Genomic DNA, 15,315 nt, shown 5'->3' with positions numbered 1-15,315 from the left:
TCCACACAGACTGCAGGGGAGCCGTTTTGCAGGCACTTTACAGGCGCTATTTCAAAGCGCCTGAAAAACGACCCAGTGGGAAAGGTGTCTAACTGTTAGATTTTATGAGATGAAGGGGAAAAAATAAATAAATAATCAGCCTAACATATCGGCCCAAAAAAATCGGCATCATATATCGGCCATTGGCCGTGGCGATTTCTAAATATCGGCATCGGCCAGAGAAAAACCCATATCGGTCGACCTCTACTTTTTAGACCCCTGATCCTTCCATAAAGAGTACCTGTCACCACTTAATACTATTACAAGGAATATTTACATTCCTCGTGACAGCAATAAAAGTGATCAAAGTAGTGACAATGTAAAAAAAAAAAAAAAAATAGAATTTTTTTTTTAAGCACCCCCATCCCTGCGAGCTCGCACAGCAAAAAAAATGCACACTTAAGTCGCGCCTGCATATGTAAACGCTGTTCAAATTACACATGTGATATATCGCCGTGATTGCCAGAGCTAGAGCAATAATTCTAGCACTAGACCTCCTCTGTAACTCTAATGTGGTAACAGTTTTTTTGTTTTAAAAGCGCCATCTATGGAGATTTCTAGGTGCTGTAGTCTGACGCCATTCCATGAGTGTGCTCAGTTTTAGAGCATGACATGTTTGGTATCTATTTACTCAGAATAACGTCATATTTTACATTATACAAAAAAATTGGGCTAACTTTACTGTTTAATTTTTTATTCATGAAAGTGTATTTTTTTCCTAAAAAAATATTGCATTTGCAAGACTGCTATGCAAATGCAGTGTAACATAAAATATCGCTATTTTATTTTCTAGGGCCTCTGCTAAAAAAAAAAAATGGAATATTTGGGGGTGCTAAATAATTTTCTAGCAAAAATATTGATCTTAACTTGCAAGCAAAAAAAAAATGTCATAAATAGGCTTGGGCTTAAACATCCAGTGGGTACACCCCCCCCCCCCCTTCTTTTCTTTTTTTTTTTTTTGTTTTTTTGCTGTGATTCTCTGTTCAAAAAAAGTTCTAAACCCTCATGTTTTTTTCACCTTAATGCATCCTATAAGTTAAAAAAAACTTCTGATGCTGACCAACCCCCCAGCTCCCGTTTTACTCACCTGAGCCTGTTTGTTCCCTCGGCGGAGACACGCTCACCCTCTCTGCCCGAGGTTCTCGGTTTTTGATTGGATAGATTGATATCAGCACAGCCATCCCACTGCTGTTAATCAAATCCAATGATGCGGGTGTCAGGGGGGTGAGGCTGAGTCCAGCATTCTGTGTCTATGCGCGCAAATGCTGGACTTGGGAGCGCACCTACAAGGTAACCCCCAGGGAGAACACTTCTCCTAGGGGCTTTACCAATGTAAGGAGGAGCCGCAAGCGCCGCCGGGGGGACCCCAGAAGACTAGGTTTGGGGCCACACTGCAAAACAAACTGCGCAGTGGAGGTAAGTATGAGCATATAATATATATATGGGTTTACAATCACTTTAATTTTATGGGGGCGTTTGGACACAGTCTTGTGTAATAGTGCTGTGTGCCTTGTGACTTTTCATTCCAGTCTGCTTCTTTGTAACGATTTGTTTATGTCCTTGAGTTTTGTTCATCCTAAGCACTGCTCCCTTCCTTCTAAACCCTGCCTCTTTTCCTGTTAGGCTGTGACTGTGTAGAAATGTGTACCTGCTTGGAAAGGAACTTCAAGCATCTCAGGAGAGAAGTACAACAGTTCATGCAGGACCTGCATGGACATCACTTTGAAGACTGGGCTAAGGAAGAAGATTAGACATTGCATGCCTAGCATACCAGAAACTATGTGGGCCATTTACTGTATTGTGGAGAGCAGAAACTAATCTACCCTTTGATGAACACTGCAATGCTAATTAGCATTTTACAGCTCATTCATTAAATTCTAACTGTGAAGTTGAGCCTGTGGTTTCTGAGAAGCCCATGACTGGAGAAGGAGCCTGCTATGTGTGTTTAAAATGTTGTGTGACCAGGCTCTTCTCCTCTCAGCAGTCCTAATGCAAAGCAAAACGCACATTTATAAAACACAGCTGCCATGCTAGTTTTTCTCTACTTCAGCCATAGGCAATATCGCTACATAAAGCGCACCATTTAGAAAAATTGAAGGTTCACTTTACTATCTGTCCTCCACTCCCTAAACGGATCTATTAAAAAAACAAAAAAACAAAAAAAAAATTATTTATAGAAGAAGCAAAATTCCTGGAAAAGCTGAGCACTCAAAAGCCCGCAAAAATGCACTCCTGTAATAGGGTGGAGCACAGTCTTGTGGGATTTAGTGTGTTCCCAGGAGGTGGTTGTGAGGTACTTAAAGTGGAAGTAAACCCATGGATTTAAACAGTTAAAAAAAAAAAAAAAAAAAAAAAGGCATGCCGGGAATGCTAACTGCACATTGGCTGTGCTCTCGGCCAAACTATCAAACCATCCAATGGCTGGTGTCATAACAAATCACATGTGCAGCACCATAGCAGTTGAAGATTAAACAGAGGCAAAGATGGCAGCTTCCTTGGCTGAAAACGATAGGGGAGTTTACTTCCACTTTAAATCTGACTCTCAGCTAGCTTTTAGCTCAGGTATGTTCAGATCACATTCTTGAACCCACCTGAGGGAGCCCGCCAGGAAGCAGTCACCTGTATTGGGCCAATCGTCAGCGGTTGGATGATTTCCTCCCCCACAGCTGTGCATGCCAGGGATGCTTATGGTTGGCCCAGTACATTGACAGCTGCAACTAGAATCCATACACGCCTGAACTAATCTCTACTAAGGCCTGGTTCACACCTATGCATTTTTTTGTGCATTTTTCATTTTGCAGAAGCACACTACAGTCTATTTAACATGGTTTCCTATGGATGTAGTTCACATCTGTGCATTTTATGGAAAGGGTCAGGGACTTCTTTTTTTTTTTTTTCTGGTTTTTGGTTCCATAGACTTCAATGGATCAAAAAAGTATTGAAAAATGCAAAATGCACCTGGAATATGCAAAATGCAACCTGCATAGGTGGGAATCTGACCCCCCCCCCCCCCCTCAGCCTCACAGCTGAAGCTAGGCTTTGCGGATTGCTAGCTTTAGCTGTGAGGAAGAGGGATGCAAGTCAGACTGCCGGCAAGAGATCATGGTCTCATACTGAGGTCTGCAGGCCCTTCTGCAGTTTCTTCCTAAGCCACAGATGTAACAGCTGCTGGAGTTTAAGTAACAGCCAGAACAAAAAGTAAAGCTTTTTATTTGAAAATCTGTTTTCAGAATGCTTGTTCGATTGTCTAATGCTTAGTGGGGTTATACTGAGAATCCTTTTTAATCATAGTGACAAGATAATTTGAAGGATACATTTTCCCTAACAAATTAAATTTGAACAGTGAGAAACACTTTAGGCTCCTTTCACACTGACGTCCCGTTCAGGCCCGCCTGTCAGTTTTTCAGGCGGACCTGAACGGGTGCTCCATAGAGCTCCTATGGAGCGTCGGATGTCAGCGGTGACATGTCCGCTGACATCCGACCCGCTCCGATCCGAAAAAGTGTAACGGAGGAAAAAGCTATTTTTCCATCCGTCTGCGGATCGGATCAGGTGACGACGGGCACTGCGGTCCGTCGTCATCCGATCTCCCATAGGGGAGAGCGGCGCTGTGACAGGTCCATCCCTGCGCAGTATGCAGAGACGGACCTGTCATCTCCCTGCTCAGCGGGGATCGGCGGAGTGGTCCCCGCTGAGCAAACGGATATCCACGGGGCGGATCAGAACTGATCCGCCCCGTGTGAAAGAACCCTTAGGCAAGATCTAATGCTCTACATAATTAATTTTAAGCCATTTTACATATTGTACATTCACATAAGTCCCTGCTCTCAAGGAGCTCAGAATATAAAGTCCCTACCTCCAATGCATACATATACACACACTGGGATCAATAAGACAGGAGGTAATTAACCATCCAGCATGTCTTTGTAGTGTGGGCGTATCCAGAAGAAGCCCACACAAGCAAAGGTAGAACATGCAAACCATGTTAATTGTACATTAGCTGGTATTCGATTTGAGGACCAACGTACAGCAAGGCATAGGGCTTATCAACTAATTCCATACTATCCTATTGAATTAGCAACCTCTTGGTGCCGACAGCATGCAAATCTGTGGCCTCTCTGTGGTTAAGCCTTGATGCCAAGCGGCCTCATATTTACGTGGAATATTGTAGAAACGGCTGTGCTGAAAGAGTGCACCCTGCACACTCCCAGCATAATTACTAGTGGCTAACGGAAAGCTCTCTGATCATGTGACTGCCGTGACAGCCAATCACGATGGTCACATGCTCATAGACCCCCACCTCCCGGCATCTGAAACCCCTTAAAGGGCTGGGAGGTGTCAACGCCAAGGGGTTAAGGAAGGTTGAGTTGGGCTTTAAGGTGGTTCTAAAAGCAGAAGGTTTTTTTTTTTTTACCATATTTCATTCTCCAAGCAGCTCCCCCCCAGTCCCCCCTAAATATTTACCCGAGCCCAATCTCAATCCAGCCATGTGCATAAGAGCAGAGGCTCTCTCTTCTCTCCCTCCACATTGGCTCAGACACAGAAGCAGGAGACACTGACCGCAATATATGAGCTTACATAAGTAAAGTATGTAAGTACATATGTGGCTGTTGGTTTTATGTGGTGATTTTAAGTAATCCAATTATTGGTGGTGTTCTCTCTCTTGGCCTCTTTATGACAATATTGGAGAGCTTGTGAAGGAGAAACTGGTGCAGTTCCTGTATAATTTATCCCCTGAGGGGATAAGGTGCGTATTGACCCACTCTAATTGGGGGGTTGTGGTTTTCTGGTGAGTTCTCCTGAGTGGTAGTAAAGGCATGTTGGTGGAGTGGCGCACTGAGGATTAATTGTGGACTGTTTTGCACTCTCTATTTGCGCAAGACACTTTTTAATCATTTTTGAGAAGCACTTTGTGTTGGTCACATTTTGCACACTATTATATGTATTTGCACCATGATGATATTTGAAATATGAATACCGCATGAAAGTGGCAGTAGGCCATCTAGAGATGTGATTGGCGAGACTAAAACATTTTTAAATGAGGTTGAATGTAGAAAATGGCAACAATTTTACTTCTACTTTATTGGTGTGAAATTGGAGTTGAAAGATGGTGCATATTGGTTGCATTGGGTTACTGCATTTTGCTTTATTAAATAAACTGGGAGGTGATGAATTGCTTGGAATTGTGTAAGAAAGTGACAAAGTGGATCTTGCTTGGTATAAGCATTGCTTAACTAGAAGATTCCTGCTATTTTCTGCTGAGGTCCCACCAGATGTAATAAATATCTTACTCAGTACTTACCCACATTCCTCAGATAAGCAACATTATTCAGTCTCTGGAAATGCAGGAAAAATACATCTGGACTGTTCACTTTACATTCTTTTAAAGTGAACATTCAAGGAAATATGGAAGCTGCAACTGCTGATTTGTTTTCAATATTACAAGCCCCAGGGCTATCATTCTGGCTTTTCCAACTAGTGCAGGGGTAGGCAACCTCAGCACTCCAGCTGTGGTGGTACTACAAATTTCCGCCCATGCCTCTCCATCTAGGAGTCTTGCCTGTGATTGTCAGGGTCTTGCAATGTCTCATGGGACTGATAGTTTCACCACAGCTGGAGGGCTGAGGTTGCCTACCCCTGATCTAGTGAGTTGCTGAGCTGCAAAAAGAATGGAGGATAAAAGCTTAAGCTTTATACACACAATGAGAATATTGGACAAATGTGCGTCCAATTGTTTTTTTTGCATGCTAGTCTTATATCGAAGATAAAGAGGTTACTAAAGTTTGCAACTTTGGAAGTGATCTGGTGTGTTGTATTGTAATGTATTCTTTTGTATCAGAGCATGGGTGGTCTTGGCCTTCTATTTTTTTTATTTTAGTTTTTTCAGACTAATCCTGTACTGATTAAATGAAAATCACTAGTTTTGGTATTGTACGACACATTTTTTTTTGTTTTGTCCCTTTGGATAACTTCACATGAACTGTCTGTTGTGATTGGCTCTCAAGCTGTGTACTAATGATTGGATTATCAGATGATCGTTTCGATAGTGGTATTTTTCGTCCAATTTTCTGTTTGTGTGTACTAGGCTTAAGGTAGAAGTTCCCCTAATACAAAAATCTCTAAATCTACTGGCATCATCAATCTAAGGGCCAGTTCACACCACATGCAGCCCAGTGCGTTTTTTTTTCTGCATCAAAAACGCATGGAAAGTAGGTTATCTGGGTTTCAATAGTTCACAGCAGTGCTTGCAGTTCCAGTGTGTTCCAGATTTAAAAAAAAAAGTAGCGGATGCTGCATTTTCCTGCACTGGACAGTACTGAAATGCTGTAAAACACACTGGAACACATATGTCCTTATTTAAGGTTACGGGGAAAAAAGGGGGAAAAATGCACTGGACTACATCAAAAACGCACCAAAAAACACAATAACACTGCACTGGAACGCATCAAAAACGCGTATTCAGAAAAGCATCTGGAAAGCATTCTGACTGCGTTTCTATGGTGAGAACTGGCTCTCGCAGCAAATGAATGCGTTGCTTTAGTGTTGACTTGTTTCACTTATGTTGCGTTTTGCTTTTGTGTTAAATATTTAGGGCCGGTTCACACTGCAGGCGATGCGAGGCGACACCGACTTGCCTCGCCGCGACCTGCCGCGACCTCAGCGGCAACTTGCAGATGACTTCTGTATAGAAGTCAATGCAAGTCGCCCCGAGGTCGCCCAGAAGTAGTACAGGAACCTTTTTTCTGAGTCGGAGCGACTCGAGTCGCTCCTCTCAGAACGGTTCCATTGTACAGAACGGGGGCGACTTGCCAGAGCGCGGCGAGTCGTTTCGCCTCGCATCGCCCGCAGTGTGAACCGGCTCTTAACAAAATATTTTATTTATTTGAAATTATGCTGTTTCTACTGGAGATGTGATGCTGACCCTCACCAGGTAATTCTCAGATTAGTATTGTATAAAATTGATTGAATGTGAGTGAATAAAACCTTACGATGCAGTATGTCATATAATGGCAGGTATATCTGGCAGATTGGTCTCATCACATGTTACAATTCGATTGAACAATCTCCTTCAGCTCTATCAACAAGTATTTGTTAACAGGGCCTGGTTAATCTGATACAAATTGATTGGATAGTTTAGGTAGGTCCTCGTACTACATAGCTTTGGTAAATCTACAGTTGAGTTGTATGGTCATTTTGTAATTTGAATGGTTAGTCCCCTCTCTAGCCTCTCTCTCCCTTCACTATATGCATTTATTTAGTTTCCATCGTTTGACTCCTGTACTTCTTCTTCTTTTTTTTTTTTGTTTTCCTTCTTGACTTTGTTGAGAATGTTTGGGATTCTAATCACATGGCCAAACTATCTAAGAAGTCGGCTTCTATTAGCTACTATTTAGGATGTTATAGCCTGTGTTTTTTTTTTTTTTTTTTTTTTGGGATTGGGTAGGGGAAGGATTCAAACCCACGCCTGGGTTGTTTCATTATTTATTTATTTATTTATTTATTTTTGTTGGGGGGGTCTATGATTTGGGAAAATTGCCATCCACTTCCTATCCCAGAGACACAAAAGGAAGATGGGGGAAATCTCAGAAATGTATCTCTTAAACGGCTGTCCCTGGAATGCGTGTCCACATCGACTTTCTCCTTACATTTTTGTTCTGGGGACAGCTCTTAAATTTTGGATTTCTTGTCATACATTTTCTTTCTGTAAAAAAAAAAAGGAATGATTCTCCCCAATAGGAACACAGCAGTAAAACATTTACAGGTCTACTCCATCCTAAAGTGGAAAAAAAAAAAAAACCCTGGAGATACTTTTTAACATGTGATCATTGATACAAGACCACAATTAGCAGCATCCGGATGCATTTGTAGGCTTAATACTAACACACATTGTTACGTTTTTACAGGGACATACAATATTTCTTCTACAGTGTATCCATAAATGTAATGTTCAGATTTCTTATTCTAGATGGACAAGAAATAAAAATATTCTTACTTTTTTTTTTTTTTTTTTTTTTATCTAAAAAAATAAAATAAAATTTAAGAGTTAGTATTTTCTATGTGTGCAGCACTGGCTATATTTCCAGTGACAGCTGTTTACAAACAAAGCCTTGCAAAGATCACCATGTTACAGCTGATCTTATGAAAAAGCACGTTTGTCTCCTAATCATTAGTAGAGTCCAGAACGGTCAGTGGCAGCACGGTCTTGCACCAAGAAACTTACAGCTCCGTAGGCTCCTAGCTAAGTTAATGTTCCCTCTGCACAATGCCTCATGCTGAGGACTGTTCTACAGATTGCAGATGAAATGGGGTACAAACCATGTTTTTGCCACCTGTTAATACTGTATGCCTTATGGCAGCCAAGGCTTAAATATGACAAAGGAATGGGGAGTCTTAATGCCAAAGTCAAACAATAAACTTTTTTTTTGTTCATACTGAGTTGTGTTTTTTTTTGTTTTTTTGTGCAGGTAGCCGTACTTATGAGAACTATGCTGGAAACTATTGGTGAGTATTATTAGTCCTTTTATTTTCAGTGTTTGTATTACCTGTAAAAAAAATTGAAAAAAACATTGCTTCTCCGGTCTAGCAGTTAAAGTATGTGTGAAACCTTACCTTGGCAAAACAACCCATTCAGTTTAAAATAGAAAGTGTGTGTGTGTGTATATATGTGTATATATGTATGTGTATATATGTATGTGTATATATGTATATATATATATATATATATTGTGTGTGTGTGTGTATATATATATATATATATACACACACACACGTACAGGTTTACATACCCTGGCAGAATGTATGATTTCTTGGCCACTCTTCAGAGAATATGAATGATAACACACAAACATTTATTTCACTCATGGTTAGTGTTTGGGTGAAGCCATTTATTAACAATCAACTGTGTTTACTCTTTTTACATCATAATGACAACAAACTACCCAAATGACCCTGATCAGAAGTTTACATACTCTGGTGATTTTAGCCTGATAACATGCACACAAGTTGACACAAAGGAGTTTGAATGGCTATTAAAGGTAACCATCCTCACCTGTGAACAGTTTTCTTGTAATTATTGTGTTTGTATAAAAGGTCAATGAGTTTCTGGACTCCTGACAGACCCTTGCATCTTTCATCCAGTGCTGCACTGACATTTCTGGATTCTGAGTCATGGGGAAAGCAAAAGAATTGTCAAAGGATCTGCAGGAAAAGGTATTTGAACTGTATAAAACAGGAAAGGGATATAAAAATGTATCCAAAGAATTGAAGAATGCCAATCAGCAGTGTTCAAACTCTAATCAAGAAGTGGAAAATTAGGGGTTCTGTTGGAATCAAACCACTCTTTGGTAGACCAACTAAAATTTCAGCCACAACTGCCAGGAAAATTGTTTGGGATACAAAGAAAAACCCACAAATAAATTCAGGTGAAATTCAGGAATCTCTGAAAACATGTGGTGTGGCAGTTTCAAGATGCATAATAAGGAGGCACTTGAAGAAAGATGGGCTGTATGGTCGAGTCGCCAGAAGAAAGCCATTACTATGCAAATGCCACAAAGTATGCCACCTACAATACACCAAACAGCACAGAGACAAGCCTCAAACCTTCTGGCACAAAATCATTTGGAGTGATGAGACCAAAATTTAGCTTTTTGGCCACAAGCATAAACTCTACATTTGGAGAGGAGTCAACAAGGCATATGATGAAAGGTACACCATTCCTACTGTGAAACACGGAGGTGGATCTCTGATGTATTGGGGATGTGTGAGCTACAAAGGCACAGGACATTTTGGTAAAAATTGATAGCAAGATGAATGCAGTATGTTATCAAAAAGCGCATGGGACGTACTTGGACATTCCAATATGACAATGGTCCAAAACACAAGGCCAAGTTGACCTGTCATCAGCTACAGCAGAATAAAGTGAAGGTTCTGGAGTGACCATCTCAGTCTCCTGACCTCAGCATCATTGAGCCACTCTGGGGAGATCTCAAACGTGCAGTTCATGCAAAACAGCCCAAGAATTTACAGGAACTGGAGGATTTTTGCCAAGTGGTATGGGCAGCTTTACCATCTGAGAAGATAAAGAGCCTCATCCACAAATACCACAAAAGACTTCACGCTGTCATTGATGTTAAAGGGGGCAATACACGGTATTAAAAACTGGGGTAGGTGTAATCTTTGATCAGGGTAATTTGGCTAGTTTCTGCTGTCATGATTTAAAGGGTAAACACAGTTGACTGATAATAAATGGCTTCAGCCAAACGCTAACCGTGAGTGAAAGAGGTTTTTGTGTTTATCATGCATATTCTCTGAAAAATGTGAGCACAGCCAAAAACTGACCAGGATGTGTTTCTGTGTCTAGCGTGGTCAGTTTGAAAAAGGAAAGCAAGGGGACAGGCAGAAAAACCAGGTATTTCACACAAAGGAAGCAATACAAAGAACAGAATACTTTTTAATGCAAATATATGGTACAACAAGCGCATATCAGGAATATGAAATGTTGGGGTAACCTATTCTTTAAGCCAATTTGTTGTCTTAATGATTTTTATTCATACTGAGACATTCAGAGGATGTTATCAAAACTGGAGCAGCTATGCATAGCAAGCAATCAATCTTGGTTTCTTGGTTTTAGTGCCCTATTGTTGATATCAGTGGGAGAAATGGTGCCCCATTGTTTGTATTTAAGGTAGATATTGTTCCCTTATCATTGGTGTCTGTGGGAAGAATGGTGCCCCATCATTGGTGTCCATGGGAGGAAAATATCCAGGCCTCGAGCTGCAGTTTGGAGACCATTGGTCTAGACTAACTATCTTGAGTAAAATATTTTTGTTTATCTAGGAGAAAAAGACTGCTCCGGTTGCTGTTTTGGTAATTCGACTGTATCGCCTCTTTTGGTCCAGAATATTTTTAGTGCCATCAAAACCTTCAGAAAGGGGTAATCCCTTTTTAAACCCTCTAAATTGGCCTTCCAAAGTGGATGTAAACCCCATTCATGAAATCTGACCTGGGCACATCTATCTGTAGTGCTTACTTATCTCTTTCCAAAGCCCTAAGTCCCATGTCTTTCTGCTGCTCCATTCCTCTGTTATCTGTGTGATAACTTCTGAAAAGTTCTCAGACACGGGGGATAAAAGCAGCTGGAAATTTGTGTCGGGGAGGTAACTAGGAAACAAATAAGCAGAGAGATGGTCTATTGACAACACTGAACAAATGAGACTTTGCTACAATATAAAGTAGTGAGTGCACAGCTTGTATAACAGTGTATATTTTCTTTGCCCTCAAACTAACTCAACGCACAACCATTAATGTCTAAACTGCCAGCAACAAAAGTGAGTACACCCCTAAATGAAAATGTCCAAATTGGGCCCACTTAGCCATTTTCCCATCCCGGTGTCATGTGACTTGTTAATGTTACAAGGTCTTAGGTGGGAATGGGGAGCAGGTGTGTTAAATTTTGTGTTATCACTCTATCTCTCTCTCATACTTGTCACTGGAAGTAAAACATGGCAACTCATGGCAAATAACTCTCTGAAGATCTGAAAAAATAAATATTGTTGCTCTACATAAAGATGCCCTGGGCTATAAGAAGATTGCCAAGACCCTGAAACTGAGCTGCAGCACAGTGACCAATACAGCGGTTTAACAGGACATGTTCCACTCAGAACAGGCCTCGCCATAATCAAACAAAGAAGTTTGTGCACCTGCTCAGCGTCATAGCCAATGGTTGTCTTTGGGAGATAGACGTATGAGTGCTGCCAGCATTGCTGCATAGGTTGATGGGGTGGGGTTAGCCTGTCAGTGCTCAGAGCATACGCTGCACACTGCATCAAATTGGTCTGTATGGCTGTCAACCCAGAAGGAAGCCTCTTCTAAAGATGATGCAAAAAGGCTGCAAACAGTTTGCTGAAGACAAGCAGACTAAAGACATTGATTACTGGAACCATGCCCTGTGGTCTGATGAGACCAAGATAAGCGTATTTGTTTCAGATGGTGTCAAGCGTGTGTGGCGGCAATGAGTTGAGGCGTACAAAGATCAGTAGTGTGTCTTGCCTACAGTTGAGCTTGGTGGTGGGAGGTAGTGTCATGGTCTGGGGCTACAAGAGTGCTGCTGGCACTGGGGAGCTACAGTTCACTGAGGGAACCATGAATGCCAACATGTACTGTGACATACTGAAACAGAGCATTATCCCCTCCATTCGGACACTGGGCCGCAGGGCAGTATTCCAACATAACGACCCCAATCACACCTCCAAGATGACCACTGATCGACCACTGAAGGGTGTACTTACTTTTGTGAGATACTGTAGATAGATAAATAGTTTTCCTTTCACCAATACACACATTACAGAAGTCCCAAAATATGATACTCCCATTTCCATCACTTCTTACCAGTAAGCCATTAAAATGTTGATCTCTTAACACTGTATGGTTGGCAATCTTGGAAGATTGCTTCATTCCTGTATGTACACTAATTGTTACTATTTTTTTTACTTTTGTAACCTGTGACTTACCTTTAAAATAAAGTGAGTCACAAAAAAAAAGAAAAATCTATTCCGCACACAAATGTTTTCTGGCTGCTTCTTTTATACCAACGAACTAACAAACGCTGTCTGGAAAGGGTTACATGTTAGGACGAAAACATCTATAGTGAATTATGATGGGAACAATGGAACATACCAATGTAATAAACATTAAAGAATTTATAGCTGTGTTATTGGTTATTGTCTACAAAATGTTGAACTTTTCTAATGCAGATACCCACCGTGCCTTGCAAGCAGTTGAACGTCTGCATACAAAAGTTCGGGAACGTGGGGATATAGCAAATGAAGAAAAGCTATGCTTATTAAAATCTGTCCTCCAAAGCCCTCTCTTCAATCAAATCCTGAATTTACAGTCTTCATTCCAGCATATTAGAGAGCAGGTAGAGCAAACAATAATGGCTATTTTGATTTCTCTTGTTTTGCAGTAATAAAGAAACATTTGCCAAGTTCTTTTAATTGGTATGCTGGTCAGTGCCTTTTGTCTTGCATTGCCCTTTCATATTCTTTTCACCGTACTGCCGTTGTTTATTGGATACATTTGATCTGTTTTTCCATCCCAAAATAAAAATATAAAACCCTGTGATTTAGATTGCATGCAGATGCCAAATTAAGTGGGACGGTAGTCAAAGTTATTTGCAGCTCATAACCAAAGGTACAGTTTAGGATATGTATGGAAAGCCATTATTTGAATTAAGCATACCATTGGAGAATAAAATGGTTTTAAGTTGTTTTTTTGTATAAGATTACCATGCATCACCTGTTCACTACCCTCAGTGGTTCTCTGTAACTGCCAAATAAAACTTCTGAAGACTGCATACTGGCAGCAAATGTCGTCAGAATTTTTAGAATGCTTATGGTATCTCATTGCTTATGCAGTTAGTTTAAGTGTTCTGCCACCTTGCTATCCACAGAGCTTAAAGCGGAGTTCAACCCAAAATTGAAAGCTCCACTTATCTTCCTCCTCCCCCCCCCCCCCCCCCCCCCTGTTGACAATTTGTTCGGGTGTTTTTGACAAGTACCCGTCCCCACTTCCGAGAGATTCCCCGCCGCAGGGCCATTCAGAAAGTGCAGCGTCCTTCGCGCATGCGCAGTAGGGAACTGACATGACAGTTAAGCAGAAAGGCTTCACTTCCAGTTACCCTTACCACGAATAGCAGTGGCAGCACCTGAGAGCTGATGGAAACATTGGCTGGGGTGCATACATCTCTGGATTCCAGGACAGGTAAGTGTCCTAATATTAAAAGTCAGCAGCTACAGTATGTGGAGCTTGCTGACTTTTACATTTTTTGCTGGTGGGGCGGAGCTCTGATTTAAGATTAAATAGCATGTAGCCTATGTTAAAATCCATTGTTGGCACCAACTTACATATATGTGATTTGAAGGTAGCAGTGTAGTAATGCTCTGTATGACTCGCCCATGTTAACACTCCGCTCAGAAAGGGTGTATGCCATTAAATTACTCTGTTCTTTAGAGTGTAACCTTATTTTTGCTTTTATTTATTTTCTTTTATTCTTTTTGCTTTATTTTTCCCACTACTACATATGAGTGTTTAAAAACACCACAGCTTACCTAGCCTAGTAAATAGTTGTTTGTTTCTTTTTATAACAGAATTAATTCTTAAATTAAATTATTGTTTATAATTTTTTTTTTTTTTTTTATAACCAACATTTCATATAAAAAAACATCATACAGTATCCATGTGACTATGGTCCAGTTGCAGTTACATGGCTTCTTCAGGAGACTTTTATAAGTACTGCATACATAATCTGTAAAATTTCAAGACCCCATATTAGTTACGTATGCGACTGGCATTCAGCAAAAGGGCAAAACAGCACGTGTATGTATGAAATGAATCATAGAAATAAACAATAGGAGAATTACATTTCTCAACATTGCATACAAATTGAACACCGTCAAAGGAGACCCCATTATCTGAATGATGCCCCAAAATGAATATGATAAAACCAATATAGTGGGACGTATATCAGGAGGGTGTTCCAAGGAGCTATCTGTGAAACCTCAGGGGAAAATGCAGGTTCCAAGATTAGCCTGTCTGGGAAGGGAATCAACAATAAATAATTGGATTTACTGGTGATGCTATACCAGAAATCCAAGAACTATGGATTCAACTTGCCAAGATAAAACGAGGCCAAAAGGGCTTAATCAGATTAATGAACGTTACCTATAACATTCAGTAGCGGACCCCCGATAGGCTATTTAACCACTTCAATACAGGGCACTTTCACACCCCTCCTGCCCAGACTAGCATTCGGCTTTCAGTGCTCTCACACTTTGAATGACAATTACTCAGTCATGCCTCACTGTACCCAAACAGAATTTTCATAATAAATTTTTTTCACAAAAATAGAACTTTCTTTTGGTGGTGTTTAATCACCACAGGGTTTTTATTTTTGCAAAAAAAAAACTTTTTTTTTGTTATAAAATTTAGCAAATAAGTAATTTTTTGTTCCTAAATTTTGGGGCAAAATATATACTGCTACATACAGTGAGAGGAAAAAGTATTTGATCCCCTGATGATTTTGTACATTTGCCCACTGTCAAAGAATTTATCAGTCTATAATTTTAATGGTAGGTTTATTTTAACAGTGAGAGACAGAATAACATAAAAAAATATCCAGAAAAACGCATTTAAGAAAATTATAAATTGATATGCATTTTAATGAGTAAAATATGATTTTTTGTACTAACCGTAAAATCCTTTTCTCTAATTCACTGA

General features: G+C 40.4%; 1 protein-coding gene across 9 annotated transcripts in view; it reads left to right on the top strand.

The window, feature by feature from the left end:
- The window catches only part of MPDZ (multiple PDZ domain crumbs cell polarity complex component), a 257,104-nt gene that overhangs the window by 12,883 nt on the left and 228,906 nt on the right, over positions 1-15,315 (top strand). For all 9 annotated transcript variants that reach the window (XM_077475101.1, XM_077475104.1, XM_077475106.1 and 6 more), the window contains exons 2-3: positions 8,505-8,541; positions 12,792-12,958. In XM_077475101.1, the coding sequence (XP_077331227.1) occupies positions 8,517-8,541; positions 12,792-12,958 (192 nt within the window). In that variant the 5' untranslated portion in view covers positions 8,505-8,516. The remainder of the gene's footprint in view (positions 1-8,504; positions 8,542-12,791; positions 12,959-15,315) is intronic.

This window comes from Lithobates pipiens, unplaced genomic scaffold, assembly GCF_037356315.1.
Source record: "Lithobates pipiens isolate NorthernLeopardFrog02 unplaced genomic scaffold, aLitPip1_a1.2 Scaffold_13, whole genome shotgun sequence".
Taxonomy (NCBI): domain Eukaryota; kingdom Metazoa; phylum Chordata; class Amphibia; order Anura; family Ranidae; genus Lithobates; species Lithobates pipiens.
Note: the sequence above shows the minus strand (reverse complement) of the source record. Positions and strands in the feature narration are given on the sequence as shown.